General features: G+C 39.6%; 1 protein-coding gene across 17 annotated transcripts in view; it reads left to right on the plus strand.

The window, feature by feature from the left end:
* Cadps2 (calcium dependent secretion activator 2) overlaps window positions 1-11,229 on the plus strand; it is a 514,674-nt gene extending 503,445 nt beyond the window's left edge. For all 17 annotated transcript variants that reach the window (XM_035451763.1, XM_027389980.2, XM_027389983.2 and 14 more), the window contains 2 exons: window positions 4,825-4,929; window positions 10,999-11,229. In XM_035451763.1, the coding sequence (XP_035307654.1) occupies window positions 4,825-4,929; window positions 10,999-11,172 (279 nt within the window). In that variant the 3' untranslated portion in view covers window positions 11,173-11,229. The remainder of the gene's footprint in view (window positions 1-4,824; window positions 4,930-10,998) is intronic.
* Window positions 11,230-17,348: the final 6,119 nt, after the last annotated feature.

Raw genomic sequence — 17,348 nt, forward strand, 5'->3', positions numbered from 1 at the left:
CATGTCTTCAGTGTGCTGCTAAAACTGTAGGCACCAGTGTTTCTAAATTTTTGTTTCTCTCAAGAGATATTAAGTGGTCCTAAAGGGTGGCTTATAGTAGTCACTCATACCAAAGCTTTCAGTGTTTTAAGATTTTTGTTTGTTTGTTTGTTCTTTAATTCAATTGAGCTATTGGATTTTTAAGTTCACATTTCCTAAAATGAGATTTTCTGGGTTTTATTCCACTTCAACAGTGATTTGGCTCTGTAAAACAGCCATTCCACCATGTTCTGGTGCCCTGGAAAGCATTGGTCTTCCCTCTTTTCTTACCTCCTCATTCCCTCCTTCCTTTCTCCATCCTTCCTTTCTTCATTCCTTCCTTCTTTCCATCCTTCCTTCCCCTCTCTTTCTGTCCTCTCTTTCTGCCTCCTCCTTTCCTTCCTTTCTGTTTTTAACTTATTGAGACAAGAATAACTGGAGAAGCATAACTGGTATGAAAACATACCAAGTAGCTGTGCCAGTTCATAATCAATAAGAATCTAAACACTTAAGCAGAAAACACATCACAGACCTGTGCCGTGGCGAAGCAGCTATTTTTCCTTTGCTATCATCATCAGAAGCTGCATTCTGCCAGAAATCATTTGCTTGAAGCAGCCTCCATATATAAGCCCTATGGGGTCTTGTGATTCAGATTTAGGAATATCAGCCACAGAGGGTCTAAAGGCATTGTGCATTAGTATGTATTGAGACCTCGTTCCAGGTGGCAAGCAGCTGGACTTTCGAAAAATAAAACTTCCAAAATAAATGTGAAGTGCTTGTTCCCAGGCGATAAGTGTTATACTTAATGGAATCATCCTCCAAATGTTATAAATGAGGCAAAAAGGGGAGTTGTGCATATTTAATATATTTGTTTTGTATCTCCTCTAGTCAACAGAATAATGACATTCCTTAACTACTTCTCTTTAACTTGCATGAAGAAAGCACGGTATGTTGCTAAATCTCTTTTCAGCAGCTCTGCGGAGAAACAACTTTAATCCTTGTTAGAAAATTGCCGAGTCTGAGGCTGACAAAGAGCTCATGCCTGTTCCATTGTTAGTGCTCCCGGGCCCCAAGAGCAGAGCCCTTTACAGCTGCGTGGATCCCGCCCGGCTCAGCTGCATTATTTAGGAGCAGAGGTTTGTCAATTTCTATTGACAATGGAGAGAGATTTTCAGGGCCTGTAGCAGTGCTGACACAGTTGGGGATCAATGCCAGCCATTCAGACTGCACCCTCTTTCATTGCTTTGGTTTGTTAATTCAAGACTAAAGGTCCACGGAGGGGGTTCAGGGTGTTTAAGAAAGCTGATGAACTGCGAGCGTTTATGGCCCTGGTGTGGCAATTTCCATAGTCAGTGGCAACTCCTGGCACTGAGGGAGCTGTGCCCTTGTTGACCCTCTTGTTATTAAAAATGCACAAGTGCTGCGCTTCTCAATATTTCCACACTCTTTCATTGTCAATACCACCTTCTGAGCCCTTCAGCTTGTTGCTTGCTCTAAAGATCTTCTTAGATTGGGTTTGAAAACTTCACCTTAAACACTAGATTAGACTGATGTTCTGTTTTCCGTGCTCCTGTTGATTTGTTGAACCTTCCCAGGGCTGGAAAGCAAGTAGCAGCTTGATGGGGAGACGGGCTGCTAATATGATTTACCAGTCTACAGTCATGCACAATAAGTGTGAATAAATACAAGGGTCTCACAGAGTCAACCCTACCCTTTCCTTTCCTTTTCTTTTTGCTTTAAAAGAGATATCTCAAGAAAATGAAGTGAGTGATGCATGCCCTTACAGGAGTTGAATGAACCACAAAAGGAAAAAAGGAGTGCTGGGCTGCTATCATGCACTGCTGTAGAGAAAAAAAAGAATACATACATACATATATATATATATATATATATATATATATATATATTATATTTGCTGCTTTATTCCTAGTAGACCAAAGCAAGGAATAAAACTGCAAACGCCATTTCCTGGGCTTCAACCCGGGCTATGCCCTTCTTGTGAGCCCCTGAAGGGAAAGCCAACCATCGAATAAGTTACTTGATAAAATTAACTTTCCTAAAATGGAAAAGACATTTCCTGACAAGCTGACTCCACTGTATATTCTCCCTTACAAGCCCCCCCACACACACACACACTTTTGTTTCATGCAAAGCCTTGCTTTGCTTTGACTTGGTGGGGCAAATGAAGCTTACCCCATTTTGGCTCTTTTCAAGATGAAAACAGGGGGACCTACTGTCTTCTCAACCCTTAGAAAAGATGTGTTACCTCCAATATCAGAAATATCAAACTGCAAGAAGTTTCTGTTTGGTGGCTTTGTTGGGGTGTGATGAGGGGTTCAGTTTCATCACAGGCAGGAAAGTGGAGTGGAGTGGTATTGTCATTAGCCCCCTCTTCATGGAGGCTAGGCTGAGCCCTGGGTGCTCAGCCGCTGTTTTCCCTAATCATTCCTTCAACTTAGCCACAATTATTCTCCAGTCTGCCTTGACTTCAATCAAAAGCACACGCACATTCTGAACTGATAGGATAATGTGTCTTGGATGCTTTTCCTCTTAGATCAAGATATTTGCCTTCCAAGGGAGATGATGTGAAAGTAGCTGAAACACTTTCCTTAACTTTTATCTGTCCCTCTTTATTTCTGTAGTTACATTTAGATTATTTTATTCTCAATTTCGTTTTCTCTTATAAGTTGGGTACTATGTAAGAAATGTTAGATTAATAATGTCTGTGTTCTATTAAATATCCTTTTCATTCTAGCATTAGAATAAGCATCATTTACACAAGATGGGAAATCAGGTTAATTTGAAATGAGGATTTTTAAAAACATAAAGGTATATGTTGAGTGGTTTTTAAGGTACTAACCTCATTTCTCTCAGATTTGTGCAACTTACCATGGACTGTAACTGCTGCCTTGCATAACAAGCCTTTATACAACGTATAATATTTTCTCTCCTCCAATAGGAAAGAGAAATTTTCTATCCCATACAAAGAAACTAGAATATTTAAAAGTCTAATCCATTTTGATACCATATTAGGTTCCAAATTATCTGTTAGCATGTGTAGGAGTAAAAGCCTTAGCACTGTATGATAATTCAATATTGCCAATCATACCCAAGTGTTCAGCTACATTAAAATAGAAGCACCTAAGGCTAAGTAATTTGAAATAAGTGACTGTAAAATTAATGTCAGAAATAAAAGGTAGTGTGAATCCATAAAAGATTTTTGAGGTTTCACTTAACAGTTGAAGTTCTCCATCTACTAGCAGTGGGCCTTACAAGAATTTATGAGTATAGGTATCTAAATTTTATAAAATTTTTTAATATATTTTGAGATATGATAAATGGTAAACAAAGTATTCATTAGGAAAGAACAGTAACTATTTAAATCTCAGTCTACTCTGAAATGTAAAATTTGGAATTCAGTAATCTGTGTGGTCATGTTTAATAAATCTGTTCATTTTAATTTGCATGTCACATTTTATGCTTGTGTCTTCAGTAGAGTAACAAGTTATTAGAAATAAATGAAGTGTGCAACTGACTCATTTTTTTACTTGTACTTAAAATATGATGCCATGCTCTGTTAAATTGTCTCACCATTAAATTGTCAATAAATCCAAGTCTGGATGAATTATAGACTTGCAGAATTTAAAATGTCTTAGAAGTTAAATTTTACTGTGTTATATGGAGAAAAACATTTAATATTTTTTAAACCTGTGTTTGGATACTGAAAACACAGGTATATATGTGGTGTGTCTCTGTTTTATATACAAGCAGCACACAGAAATCTCTTTCAAAACATGTCTTTCATTTTGTAAATGCCATATTCATGTTACCTCAATGAGTGGCAGCATTCTTACACCATTACCAACACCTGGCTCTATCATATAATCATCAAACCCCTTAAAATGTCACAACTAATGTCAGATGCCTTTTTAGAAAATAGGAGATCAAAAAATTATTTTTATGATTTTTTCATGATCACTGTACATATATCATACAGAAGCAGGAAATTGCCTCCAAAGAATTTTGTTTTTTTCCCTCAATAAGGTTGTAATAAATGGAAAAATTATGAGACCTCCAAAAATACTTGCAAAGCAACACAGATCTTTTCCTTTCATAATCTGGGTACCAGTGTGTGCTTTGTGATTCTTACAGCATACAAGAATTCCATGTTGACAAGGGCTCCTTCCTGTGATCTGAGTAAATCTTGATTTAGGACTGTTAAAAAACATCTTGGCAATTGCTTCATAACTGATTTGCACAAGGGCATGATCAGGGATCACTGATTAGTAAGTTGTGAATACTTTTCCCCATCCTTCAAAATGTTATTTCTAGGCATTGGCATCTTTACTGACGTTCTAACCCCTGTGCTGAGTTTTCATAGCATGAAGACCAATAGGAAATTTCCCTTTGAACATTATTTACCTGGTGTGTTTGTGTATTTTTTCGCCTGCAGCTTGGCCATCCATTCAGTCCCTTAATATGTATTTATTGCCCATTGTTACTTACAAATTGCAAAGCAGTCTACTAGGCTGAAAGTGCAGAAACACGGTTTCCCATGAATCTGTTACAGCTAAACACTGTAATGCTAATTCATGTAAAGAACAGCCTGGGTCAGCTCAGCAGATTTGCCACCATAACATACAATTCTGTTAACAGGAAATTATAGCATGATTGACTTCAAGTGCTGATCTGTGGTCATTTTGGAGTGCTTCATTACCCTCTCATTAACTGACTCTGTTAAATGAATACTACAGAGATTGTTTTCTTTTTTGTCCCTCTCCCCTCCACCCCCGTCCTTCCTTCCAGCAATGGTACAGCAATTCCATGAAAGTCATTTGTGTGTGGCTGGCTGACAGACTAGACCTACAGCTTCATATTTACCAACTGAAGACGCTCATCAAGATCGTGAAGGTAAATGAAAAGTATTGAAATGTGAATTGCCCTCCCCCCAAGCTGTAAAGACTAGTGGTAAGATACCATCCCATCAGAGAGGAGAAAAAGAAAAAAGAAAAGCTTGCTGTAACTGAGTGGTGAATGTAAGTACTTACAGTGTAAGACAGTGTACATAAATCCCCGCAGCCCATGAACTTGAATGGGGTAGGTCCACAATGATTTTACATTCATTGGGGTAAATATACAGTACATTCCTCAGGCTTATTAGGGTCATGTATTAATCATGAGGACTTTTGAGTTGCACTCTTCAATGAAATGAGGGGCGTGTGTAATTTCATCATGCCCTCCTAGGACATTACACACTGTGACTGCCTTTGGAAGGCTGCCTTTCCTTATATGTAAAAGATGGCCTTTTTTGAATGTTAAGGGTCATCCAAAACTGTTAACACACATTTTACATGCGTTCAACATGACACTTGGACTTTTGCCTATAGGTACTAGCCTATATTTGTCTTTAATGAGTGGGAGCTTTAAAAATAATATATCCAGGGGCTGGAGAAATGGCTCAGAGGTTAAGAGCACTGAGTGCTCTTCCAGAGGTCCTGAGTTAAATTCCCAGCAACCACATGGTGGCTCACAACCGTCTGTTATGAGATCTGGTGCCCTCTTCTGGTGTGCAGATATACATGGAAGCAGAATGTTGTATACATAATAAATAAATAAAACCTTTAAATAATAATAATAATAATAATAATAATAATAATAAATCTATACGGCCGGGCATTGGTGGTGCACACCTTTAATCCCAGCACTCGAGAGGCAGAGGCAGGTGGATCTCTGTGAGTTCAAGGCCAGTTCTGGTCTCCAGAGCGAGTGCCAGGATAGGCTCCAAAGCTACACAGAGAAACCCTGTCTCAAAATAATAATAATAATAATAATAATAATAATAATAATAATAATATCTATTCAACATAATTTTTCACTTTTTTAAAAAAGTTTAACTTTTCTTAAAATGGAAGCAGCATTTTGATATTATAGCTACAAACAAACTGAGAGTCAAGGGTTTCATACAGAAGATCTATACTTCCATTTTGGTGCCATTTATTAGTGGTGTATGTAATATGTCACATATGTATGATTTCACACACACAGTGATTCTCAGTGTGTCATTTTGACCTAAAACTATTAGTCCCTGGGGATTTGTCAGAACTACAGGTCTTTTGGTAACAGCCTAGGGCTGTGGAATCAGGGACTGATGATAAGACCCAGTGATCCAGAGATTAGCAAGCCTCCAGAAGACTCTAATTACACACTGAAGTTTGCAAAGTCACACTAAGTTGCATCTTTAAAAGAAATTTCCATTCGCATTTAAAAATTTTTACCATCATTTTCTTGGTTACTACAGTCTAATTCAAATATAAATTATTTTGTGCTACAGACACACCATTACCACAAGTCAGAACCACAACTGAATTCTGTCCCAGAATGAGATCTGGTCAGTTTGTCTCAAAGGTAGAAAGTGAACTAGGCTGTAACAATAGGAATGATGATCAGTAACAAGTAAAATTATTGCTACCCATGACATTTTGATACTCTAGCCTCTTATTTCATTTAACCAACAAAATACCAAAGCCAGCGGTGGCGGCACACACCTTTAATCCCAGCAGAGATAGGTGGGTGTCTGTGAGTTCGAGGCCAGCCTGGTCTCAGAGCAAGTTCCAGGACTGTTACACAGAGAAACCCTGTCTGGAAAAAAACAAAACCAAACTCCCCTCAATTCCTCTTAGCAGGTGCTACTTACTGTAAGAGCAGAGTATGTATTGTAACATTTGCAGAGTTGGTGGCTTACGTTACTATTATTTCTTCTTTGATTTTATGACGGTAACTTGGACAACCTCAACTGGTTTGTTTTGCATAAAAGACAATCAGAATGTTGTGTTTACCTTACCTATGCATATATCTGTTGATGTCACAATCTATACTGTGATTTAAATGGGGCCAGCTGGCTGTCTTCACCGGCAGCCGTACTTGAAGCTTCTGTCATGCATGTTTGGGATATCAGAAGTCATATATCGTGCCAACCATCCATTGATGGATAGCTAATCTCTCTGATGGGGGAATTAAAATGTTCATTTTTTTTACTTGTCCATCATTTGTTTCCTCAAAGTTATTTCTTTTCTTATATTAATGCATCTTAATAGATAAAGAGAATACACCATTTTTTCAGTTTATTGAAATATAGTTGACAAAAATAGTCTGTAATCCAAGTGTACAACATAAGGATGGTTAATGACATATGCATAAAATATACTGAGAGAATACATCTTCCAATCTTATCAGTGAATACTTTAACATGGAAGAATACTTAATAACTTTGTAAGTATTACAGCAGCATTTTCATTGTACTCTGATCCAATGTTATTTTAAGATAACCTCCATTTATGGCTAAAAATAATGAAAACTAGTAAGTGAAATTAAGTTTTGTAAATGCTCGACTTTATTTTACTTTTACTTTTTTCTGTGCTGCGGATTCAATCTAGGACCTCATTCATATTAGGCAAGCACTCTGTATAACTGAGCTATAGCCCCACTTCATTTCTTATTTTGAGACACTGTCTCACCAAGTTTCCGAAGGTCTGTCTCACAAGCCTGTCTTGAGCACCTAGGGATCATCCTGTCTCAGCTTCCCACAAACAGAGATGGCAGATCTGTGTCACCAGCCCCAGTTCCTAGTTAGCTCTCCACAAACTCAGACAAAGCTTTCCTGACTCATACACTTGAACAGGTCATAAGACTCTATTTAATAACTAAAGTTGTTATTTTCACAGTGAAGAGCAAGGTGAAGTAATTATTTAGCATCCTAAACATTTCCCTTACTTTGAATGTAAATGAACTTAAAACAGTTTCATACTTGGATCCATCAGTTCCTTGGAAATGGTTTTGTCCGTAATAGTGATTTTGCTTATAATAATTATTTTTCAACAGCTTCTAAGAAGGACTAAACAACACACATGTAGAATTTCGAAGGCTGCTAAGTGGCCCTTCTCTCTAGATCATTTGGATTTGGCCTTTGTGTTACAGCAGATCCCTGTGTCCCTACCAGCATCCAGTCAACTTGACTCAGTTCTCCTCCCTTTCCTCACTACTCGCAGGCTTTGCCATTGTGGTAGGCCCAGGAAGATCTGAAAATGATGTGTATGAGAGTCAACTGTGTCCTCTTACACAATTCGATCATTTGTTTAAAAAAAAAAAATCCCAGTAAGACCGACATAAAAACACTAAATTTTGAAATCATGTGTGAAGGTTTAACATCAGAATGATTTCTTTGAGAAGGGGAAAAGCAAAATCTCTAAATAATCGAAATGGCTGTTGATGTATATTCTCCCTAGTAGCCGTAAAACATTGTAAAGCAATTAATATAAATCACCTGATGGTTTTGCTAGGAGAAAGGAAGCAGGCAACACCCTGTGCCAGGCCCTTGTCTTAAGGAAGAGCCAACCATGACCGTGTGGAAGCCTAAGAATGTTCAGGTGTTGGCCACATTTTATGAATTAAGAGTTTGCAAGAATCTGCACAGGCACCTCACCTCCTGGTTGTTACTTTTTAAAATAAAGAAATGTCTGGTCTTTACCATATTGAAATTAGAAAGCCTTTACGACTTCAAATCCATAATATAAGTTTGTCAGGGCAAACTTAACTAATAATTAAACTAAGTCTAAGGGAATCCATTCCAATAAAACCAGATAATAGAGTGTGTCATTACTCATCTTTTAGTGGATAGTTTATTATATGCTTAATACAATTTTAATCTAATTAAAACAACAATAGACTTGAACATAAATATTTGTGGTAATGACACCATATGTGTTAGTTACCACATTTTCTAGGCAAAATTCATACTTCAGAGTTACTTCTCTGGTTTTAAGTATGAATTACGAGTTTGGGTATCATTAAGCTGTGCCACCATAGTGGTACTTATGGATCAGAAGTCTGTTAATGTCTGCATCATAGTAAATTTATTCCGCTTAGAGACTATGAGAATGGTAGACTGCACATGCCTTAAAAGAAGCTATTGAAATAAGTTTCAATAATTTCAACTTAAAGGTGGAAATAGATTTGATCATCTAAAAAAAAAATACCCTCAGAATCTAAATCATACTTGCTGTGGAGACACTGACCCCTGATACCATGCAGCAGTTCTCAGACTTCAACTTAATTTTAGAATTTTAGACATTGGTGTGTTTTTTTTTTAACATGAGTTTATGTCTATCAAATGATCAGATCAGAAAGATTACATTACCCTTCACCCTTACCACTTACATATCACTTCTGAAACTAGTTGAGTCGGAGAACACTGACAGGAGGGTAAATTGAGGCAGCTCCTGACCTTCCACTACCTTGCAGTATTCCTGCTTTTCCCAGAAAGCTGTGGGAAGGGACCAAATGTGCTGAATGAGGAGATAAATATGTGCTTCCTTACCCTTGTGATAAGTGTCCTTCATGCAAATGCTTGGATGCTCTGGGATTTTCTGCTTGTATATGAGTGTTTTGAGCATGTTATGCTGTATTCAACAAAATCACACTACTCTTCAATGTGTTTTCCATCTACTAGGGTTATGATATTGGGCAATGAGATACAATATCCCTCCTGATTTGAGTTCCTTTTGGTTATTAAGTATTTAAAGAAAACTAGCTGCCAATAATCACTTAAAACAATGGCATACTGACATCACCTGACACTTGGGCAATACATTGAGGTCTGTCTGCTTCTGACATCAACTGACACTTGGGTAATCCACTAAAGTCTGTCTGCTTCGGGTTCTAACAAGTAGTAGAGTCATAAAAGATGCTTCTCATTAAAAATATGTTTCAAAATTCCTCCATAGAATGGGGTATCTTCATAAGGTCTTGGTTTCTCCATTTAAATAACTAGACTTCTTTCTCCTCCTTTCAAAATCGATACTACTGCTGCTGTTATTAATATAACAGTCTTCTTTAGTCATATAAAATGTGAAAATAATCACACTTGAAAATAAGGGAAGTTATGGGTTACACATTGTAAATCTCACAGGAAAACATTTTGAAGAATCATTATAGATTGGCCAATGAGATGGATCAGTGTGTAAAAGGTGCTTGCTCTCAAGCCTGACAATTTGAGTTGGTCCCCAAGATCCACAGAGTAGAAGGAAAACCAACTCCAACTAGTTTTCCTCTGACATACACACAGATATGCACACATACACATGATAAATGTGTGCATTTATTTGTAAAACAAAGAAATGTAATTTTAATTCTTTAAAAATAAAAACACCATAGGAAGAAATGATAGCATTGAACTCTATTTTGTATTCAGTCTATAAATCACTGTTCTAACATGTAATATAATGTCTTATTACTTTGCCAAAAATGTATAAATGCTCATTTTATTTTCTTAACCATGAAAACTTTTTCCCAGAGTTACAGTACTTCTGTTCTAAGAACATTTCAAATGAAAAAAGGTAAAAATCTTATAGGCATTTATGTATATAATTTTCTAGTAGCACAACACAAGTAAATACATTTTGTAATTCATAAGTACATAAAATATGAACTTCTTGTACTCATAATATGATTAATTTTATCCTCCAACACCTGCCCCCAAAACTAATATATTTTATAAAATTAAGTATATTTTTCAGTATTAAAGGAAAGACTCCCTGTTGGAAAACCTGAGAAGTCCTTCCTATTAAAAATGCACATAAACATATCATGTTACCTTTGTTACAGACTATTCAGTACTAAACTCAGTGCAATTAGTAATGTTTGGAGAAGGGGCATTAATTTGTCATCTGGTAGTCACAACATTTTGATCTATCCATAAGGACTGTAGCTTGAGTAGCACTATCCAAAGTCACTCATTCTGTTTTCTCCCCAGAAATACACTAGCAAGATGATTGACATGGGCAGCCACAGTTGGAACCCATTAGTGGATTTTCCCCATATTTCTAAAAGGCCATTTGAGTACACAAACATATGTCTGCACATACAGGCATATATGTATGCGCACACATCTAACTAACCAAAGCAAATACTCTGTTCATCTTCTAGAAAACCTATAGGGACTTCCGGTTGCAAGGTGTGTTGGAAGGGACGCTGAACAGTAAGACATATGACACTCTGCACAGACGTTTAACTGTGGAGGAGGCCACAGCCTCAGTTTCAGAAGGAGGAGGACTTCAGGGCATTACCATGAAGGACAGTGATGAAGAAGAAGAAGGCTGATAACGCACAGTTCCACAAAAAGACTGAAGGCCTCAGCATTGCTTTGTGCACCCTGTCCTTGTAATTGTACTCACTGACCAAATAAAAATGCTCACATTTCTTTAGAAAGTGAACTTGGAGATAAAGAGAGAAATGCCAAGTATTTTTTGAAAGAAAACCATATTCATATGTATAGCTTAACCTAAAATTGGTCCTGCTCGTGACTGGGACATGAACTACTTTTGTCTTTTAATTTTGCTTTCTTTCTTTGTTGTTGTTAGTACATTTGGATTTTCTTTTTAATAGTCATATCAAAATTATGTCCTGGGTGTTATTTAAGATATGTGTCTCCTGTGAAACAGCATTGTGAAAAGCCATCCCTGGCCACAGCATCAACTCTATTGTACCTTTGTCAAAATGGTGTGCCTCCCAGTTATAATTTATGTACAATGTTAGTTCTGTAGTTAATTTGCCAGTGTTGTGGTGTGTATAAAGCTTAAGCCTTGTTTTTCATAACTCTGAATTTGTCTGCAGGTGTAATCTTGGACTTCAAAGAGTGCCATGCCCAAATATAGATTAGACTGTCCCCAGGCTTACATCCTGCTCCTTTCTGAACACTCTTTTCATGTGTATGACATGGCTAGGTGTGCTCCCATCCACTTACTGTACTCTACTTCCAAGTGTAACAGCTTGCAGGCAATAAAAATCCATCCAGACATAGCAACTTCTGTGTTCATTAAACTTAAATAGATTAAACGCATTAAAAAATATTTGCAGGATCTCAAACATCCAGCCATCCAGCTCCGTGTTTCTGTTTTATTCCTTGAGGCTTTGTTTTCAATCAAGTAGGCAAAAGTTAAAGACATTGCGCTCTGTACCTGGTAGGCCTACAATCTGATAAAAGAATTATTCCCAGAACACACTTTCACAGCAAAGAAAATGTTAAGTATCTACCCAAATACTGTATATTAATAGTAATAACAATCAATAGCCAGTAGTATTAGTAATCATACTAACAGTAACTAACAACTGGCATGACTGGTAGTAATTCACCTAATGTTTTCTTAATATGATTTTAAAGGACATAGTGTTAATGATTTGAAATTTCCCTGAATCTTTATTTTGTTTTTGTTTTGTTTTTTTGTTGTTGTTGTTCGTTATATACATATATTGACTACTGCACTCATTCTCAGGTAAAGTTTTGTTTGACATGAATTTTGATGTGTTGTCCAGACTGGTCTGGAAGTCCAAGGCTTCCACAAACCCCCTGCCTCAGCCACCTAAGTAGCTATAGGCATACACCAACCACACCTATCTATACTGACAAATAATTTCTTCACCGTCGAAATGAAAGTACTACTGAGTTTACAAAGAGTTATGTGATAAAATACCAGAAATGCCTTGAACTTTCGAACTTGTTTCTCCTGTCATGTCTCATAAATGATGACTAGGGTGATCAGACTGGTCCACAAAACGTGGCTTTATCCACAATTATTATGTAGAAAAATTTGGGCCTGATGTCTGAGTCCTAAAATTAAGATGACATGATAAACATGAAAGAAGACAGTTTCCTCGATAAAAGAGTATCCTTAACTCATGTGACCCTTAACTCCCCAATGGCACCTTCTCAACACAAAATTGCTCTTTCCCTGGAAACCAGTGTGTGTGCATGCGTGCTTGCTTGACATGGGGAATTGTACCCTCAGCCCTATGCATCCTAATGACATAACTACACTGCTGATCTACTCCAGAAGCTCCCTCTTCCAATGAAATCTCCACTTTCTTGATAGTGGTGGTGTCAGTGTAATTGACTCAAGTTGTTCTAAAATGCCCTGATGACCCCTGTCCTCTTAATTCCACCAAAAGTCTTTAAAACGGTAACTGTTGCTTCAAAGGGAAGGTCTGGTTGGCAAGACTCCCAAGCAAGGGGAAAGCAAGTGATGCAGGGCAGACATTACCGGTTGCACCCTTGCCTATGGCACCTCAGCAGAGGGTTGTCTGCAGAGGGTGACACTTAATGCTTCACCCCCTTCTCCCTACCCATTTCGCCCACAGCTAGGACAACAGCAAACCGAGTTGTGGACCTGCTCATGTTTTCACGAGGTCCACTCGCACTGACCTTTGAGCCACAAAACGGTGCGCAAAACGTTTAGAGAAGTAATCAAAAAGGAGAGAAGAGTGCTTCGGTGACTTTTGCCCGGAAATTCTCTTTAACCTAATTAAAAATTTTTCTTGAAATGCCTTAATTGTTCACTGATGCGGGAAGTCCTTGTGCTGGACACCCAAGCAGCTATTAAAGCAAGATCCGTTTCAGACAGTATTATAGTTTTGGAAGTACTTTTAGGAGGAAAAACGAAGAGTTTGAAAACCTTTTGAAGTGGGATCACTCCTCATGAATGTATTTGGGGAAGAGCAGGATGCTGCACTGGGCAGCTGTGTGTGTTGTAAGTGAGGTCAACCGAAGAGAGGTTATGAACCCTTCTGTAAAGCACGGTCATTCAAACATTTATTGGAGAAAGATCGTAACGACGTCCTTTTCCGACAAGAAACAGTGCCACACAGCCCAGAGTAAACCTCTGTGCGTCACCGGCTGTGGGTAGTCCCTGCGTTCACGTATTTTTCCACTTGAATTCCCTTTAGCCGGTGCTCATTGTCCCTGGATCAGGAGAAGAGATTTCCTGCTCCTTTTCTAACGCCCATGCAAAAGGGGTTTTGCCCCGCCCCCTTACGCCCCTCCCGGGTCACGGTCTGGCCTGGAGCAGTCCTCCTTCGCCCCCGATGACCCACAGTGACAAGGGTCCACCGCTTCTTCCAGGTCCCTGGAGTACCAGAGAATCGTTTCCCTCTTTTACCTTGCCTCCTGAAAGGGGCGCTGGGGGCGGTGAATGCTTGCTTGCAGGGACCCCAGGCTACGATATTGACTGCGGCAAGATGCAGAAGGCAGTGGGAAGTCACAGCCCCAGCCTTCCTTACCCTGTGGCCCAGAAAATAGGAAAAGTGCCTCACTGAAGAAGGGATCAGAAGAGGATCTTAGTCACCTTTATTTCTTACTCTCAACACAGAAACGGAAATTTGCCAGTCCAGGTCTCTGAAGGGAGGTCACAGACCTGTGATCCTGTGAGACCCTCACTGTAGCCCAGCAGGTCTCCTCACCTCCGCTCCAAGCCCAAACCCACGACCCAAGAGCAGTCACACCCCACCCCACCCCAAAACCGTAGACAAAGGCAGGTTCCCTCCCCAACTCAGAATGAGGTTATTCCCGGGCTCCCCCACTGTTAGCTGAAGAAGGAATGCGGTTCTGTTTTAAATAATCCTCCAAATGCTGGAGGCTGCAGAGGCTAGTTGCAGACTTCGAACACGGGGTTCGCAAGCCAAAGTGCCTTTCAAACAGGGACTTTACAGTACTTGGTGGCTTTCGGAGAGAGTGTGCACGTGTAGGTACACCTAGAATCCCTGAAGGAAGGTGCATGCCTGTGGTTCCAGCTACTTAGGGAGCTGACTCTGGAGAGGCAGGAGTTGGGGACCAGTCCTGGCTACATAGCAAAATCCTGTCTCTGAATAGAAACTGAAAAAGTACTGAGATATAAATGTATATCCCCGAGTTGGAGCATTATCTTACTGTGTGTGAAGCCTGAGTTCAATCCCTTGTAAGGTAGAGGAAGGTTCCATCTGTCTGTCTGTGTTCTCCCATCCCCCAGGGTCGTTGCCTTCCCCTCCCGCCAGACAGGGTCTCGGTATATAGCTTTGACTGTCCTGGAACTCACTCTGTAGACCAGACTTGCCTTGAGCTCACAGAAATCAACCTGCCTCTGCCTCCCAAGTGCTTGGATTAAAAATTGACTAATTTAAAGGGCTATGGAAAAGTGCACCTGGCAGCAACTTATCCCCCTGGGAAAAGCCCAGCTTTACCGTCAGAAAAATCCGTCTGAATCTGAATATGGTGGACAATACCTTTTCCTCGTGTCTAAGTCCTACAGTCTTGAACAAAATTTTGGGCACTGAATAAGGAAGATTATTCTAAGGATTAGAGTCATGTTAGTACCATTAAGAGGAAAAAAAAAAAAAAAAGTAGGGATCCAACATGGACCAGCAAGTACCACCAGTTTCACAAGTCATTCTGCCTGAGGCTGGCTCAGGTTCCTTTTGGTTCACACTCAACTCTGAACCTCCAGCCCCACACCTGGGATGTTTCTGAACTGGCTAGGATTGTCCAGTTCCAGCTTTGTAAAGGGGACAGGGAGGGAAAGGAGGACTCCCATCATCTAGATGGCCAGGGAGTGTCACAGCAGCTGTGACTGCTGAGGGTGAAGCTAGGGCTGCTGAGCGAGGCAGCTGGAGACACTCACATGGGGAAGGTGGTGTTCTGGGAATCTGAAGTTGGGAGAAGGATGATCCCATCAGTGCCAGGCTGCAAGCTGGAAATCCCAGGCCTGTGACCAATGCAGAAAAGTTCAAGGGAATGTCACGGAGCAAATGGGGGTTCATTGATATTTTTCTAAGTGTAAGAGGATGTTCTGCGTTCTAGAACAAGGTTACAACACAAGCAACCACTTACAAACAGATAAGCAACAGGAGAAAGAGGGAAGGATGAGAGAGAGAGAGAAAGAGAGAGAGAGAGAGAGAGAGAGAGAGAGAGAGAGAGAGAGAGAGAGATCCTCTTCAGTGTTCACCCACAACACACACACTGTGGACTCAGGCATAAGGTGAACATAGAAAGAAGCATTAACAGAGCAACAGGTAGTGTCTGGCTGAGCTAGCACCTAGCCCCAGTGGGTTGCTAAACAAAACATTTCTAGGAAAACTCAAACATCATTGAGGCCCAGCACCGGGCAGAAGGTACACCCTCTGAGAATCCTTTGCCCTGTTGATGCTGGGACATGGACACGGAGTGGCCCTGCATATGCTACATATTCGCTAAAGAGAAAAACCAGTTTAGGACCAGGGCTATTTTACCTGCAGACCATTCCCTACCCCAGCCATTCCTTTTTAAGAAGCCAACCTATAACTTTCTGAATTCCAGAAGTGGGGACTGAATATCATGATATTTTCAGACGCCCTATACTCTCCAACTTTACAATGAAGGGTCTTGTATTTGTGCGTTTATTTGTAACAGAGAGATAATATCAACAACAACAACAACAAAAAAAAAAAACTTTTAGACTTGTCTCTAATTTCTACCCACCTAGATCACTGACTCTCACTTCCAAGAGGAAGTGGAGAGTTATCTCAACTGAACAGTTGATCTCAAACACCCTCAGATGCAGCAGTTACTCCTCCCAAAGTACAGTCTGTCCTATGTTTGTTTACAAAGCCCATTAACATAGATTCCACCAATGTGTTCCTTCACCAATGTACAACTTCAAAGTGGTACATCAAGCTATTTTAGCATCAATTCACATGGAATCTGATGTGTCTTTTAGCACTCTGCCCTCCACCCCTTGTCCCACAAGTAACACTCTTGGGTGTAACTGAAAGAAAAGAAATTTGTTGCAATCCTGAAGTTTGTTCTTCTGTGCATTTCTTTTGGGCAGCACTAGACAATGCTAACTGTGTCTTTGCAGGAGAGGATGGTGGGGAAAAAGGTGAAGTTTTACGAAGGAGTATCACATAGAAAAAAGATAAAACCCCGGTGGGAATGTAACTCAAAAAGTAGAAAGTGAACGAGGGAGGGGCCAGGTGAGGGATGGTGTGAGAGCAGAGCTTCTGTGAGGTCCCCCTGGCTGAACCTGCTAGAAATTCTTCTAGCTGCTTCAGAGTTACACGGTATGGAAGAAGTTCTTTCACTGTCATTCATTCAGACACTATAGGTTGTTGTCTTTACCTTGTAGGATTCCAAGGTGTGTTCTTTCATAAATGGGATTAGTCTCTGGAAAGTTGATCGACTTCACAAGTGTGCAATTGCTTCATAAGAAGTGAAAACTGCTCTAAGCTACCTGGTATCTTTTTGGAAAGGCTTTGGAGAGAGTTAACTCCTGAGTCTAAAGAAGTGTGTCCCCAGGGATACATACCTGGAGGTGGGAGAAGAGGCCCCCAAGGACAAGAGATGTCCTAGTAGTGAAAAAGAATTTATAAATGTAATCCCTTCCTCTGTTTTTAACATTTCCATATATGTGGCCTAAAAAGCTACCATTGAGATGAAGGGCTATTTTTAAATTGGTTTGTCTGAATAATTTAGAAATGTTTCTGACTTTTAAAAC

The sequence above is a fragment of the Cricetulus griseus genome, assembly GCF_003668045.3.
Source record: "Cricetulus griseus strain 17A/GY chromosome 1 unlocalized genomic scaffold, alternate assembly CriGri-PICRH-1.0 chr1_0, whole genome shotgun sequence".
NCBI lineage: Eukaryota > Metazoa > Chordata > Mammalia > Rodentia > Cricetidae > Cricetulus > Cricetulus griseus.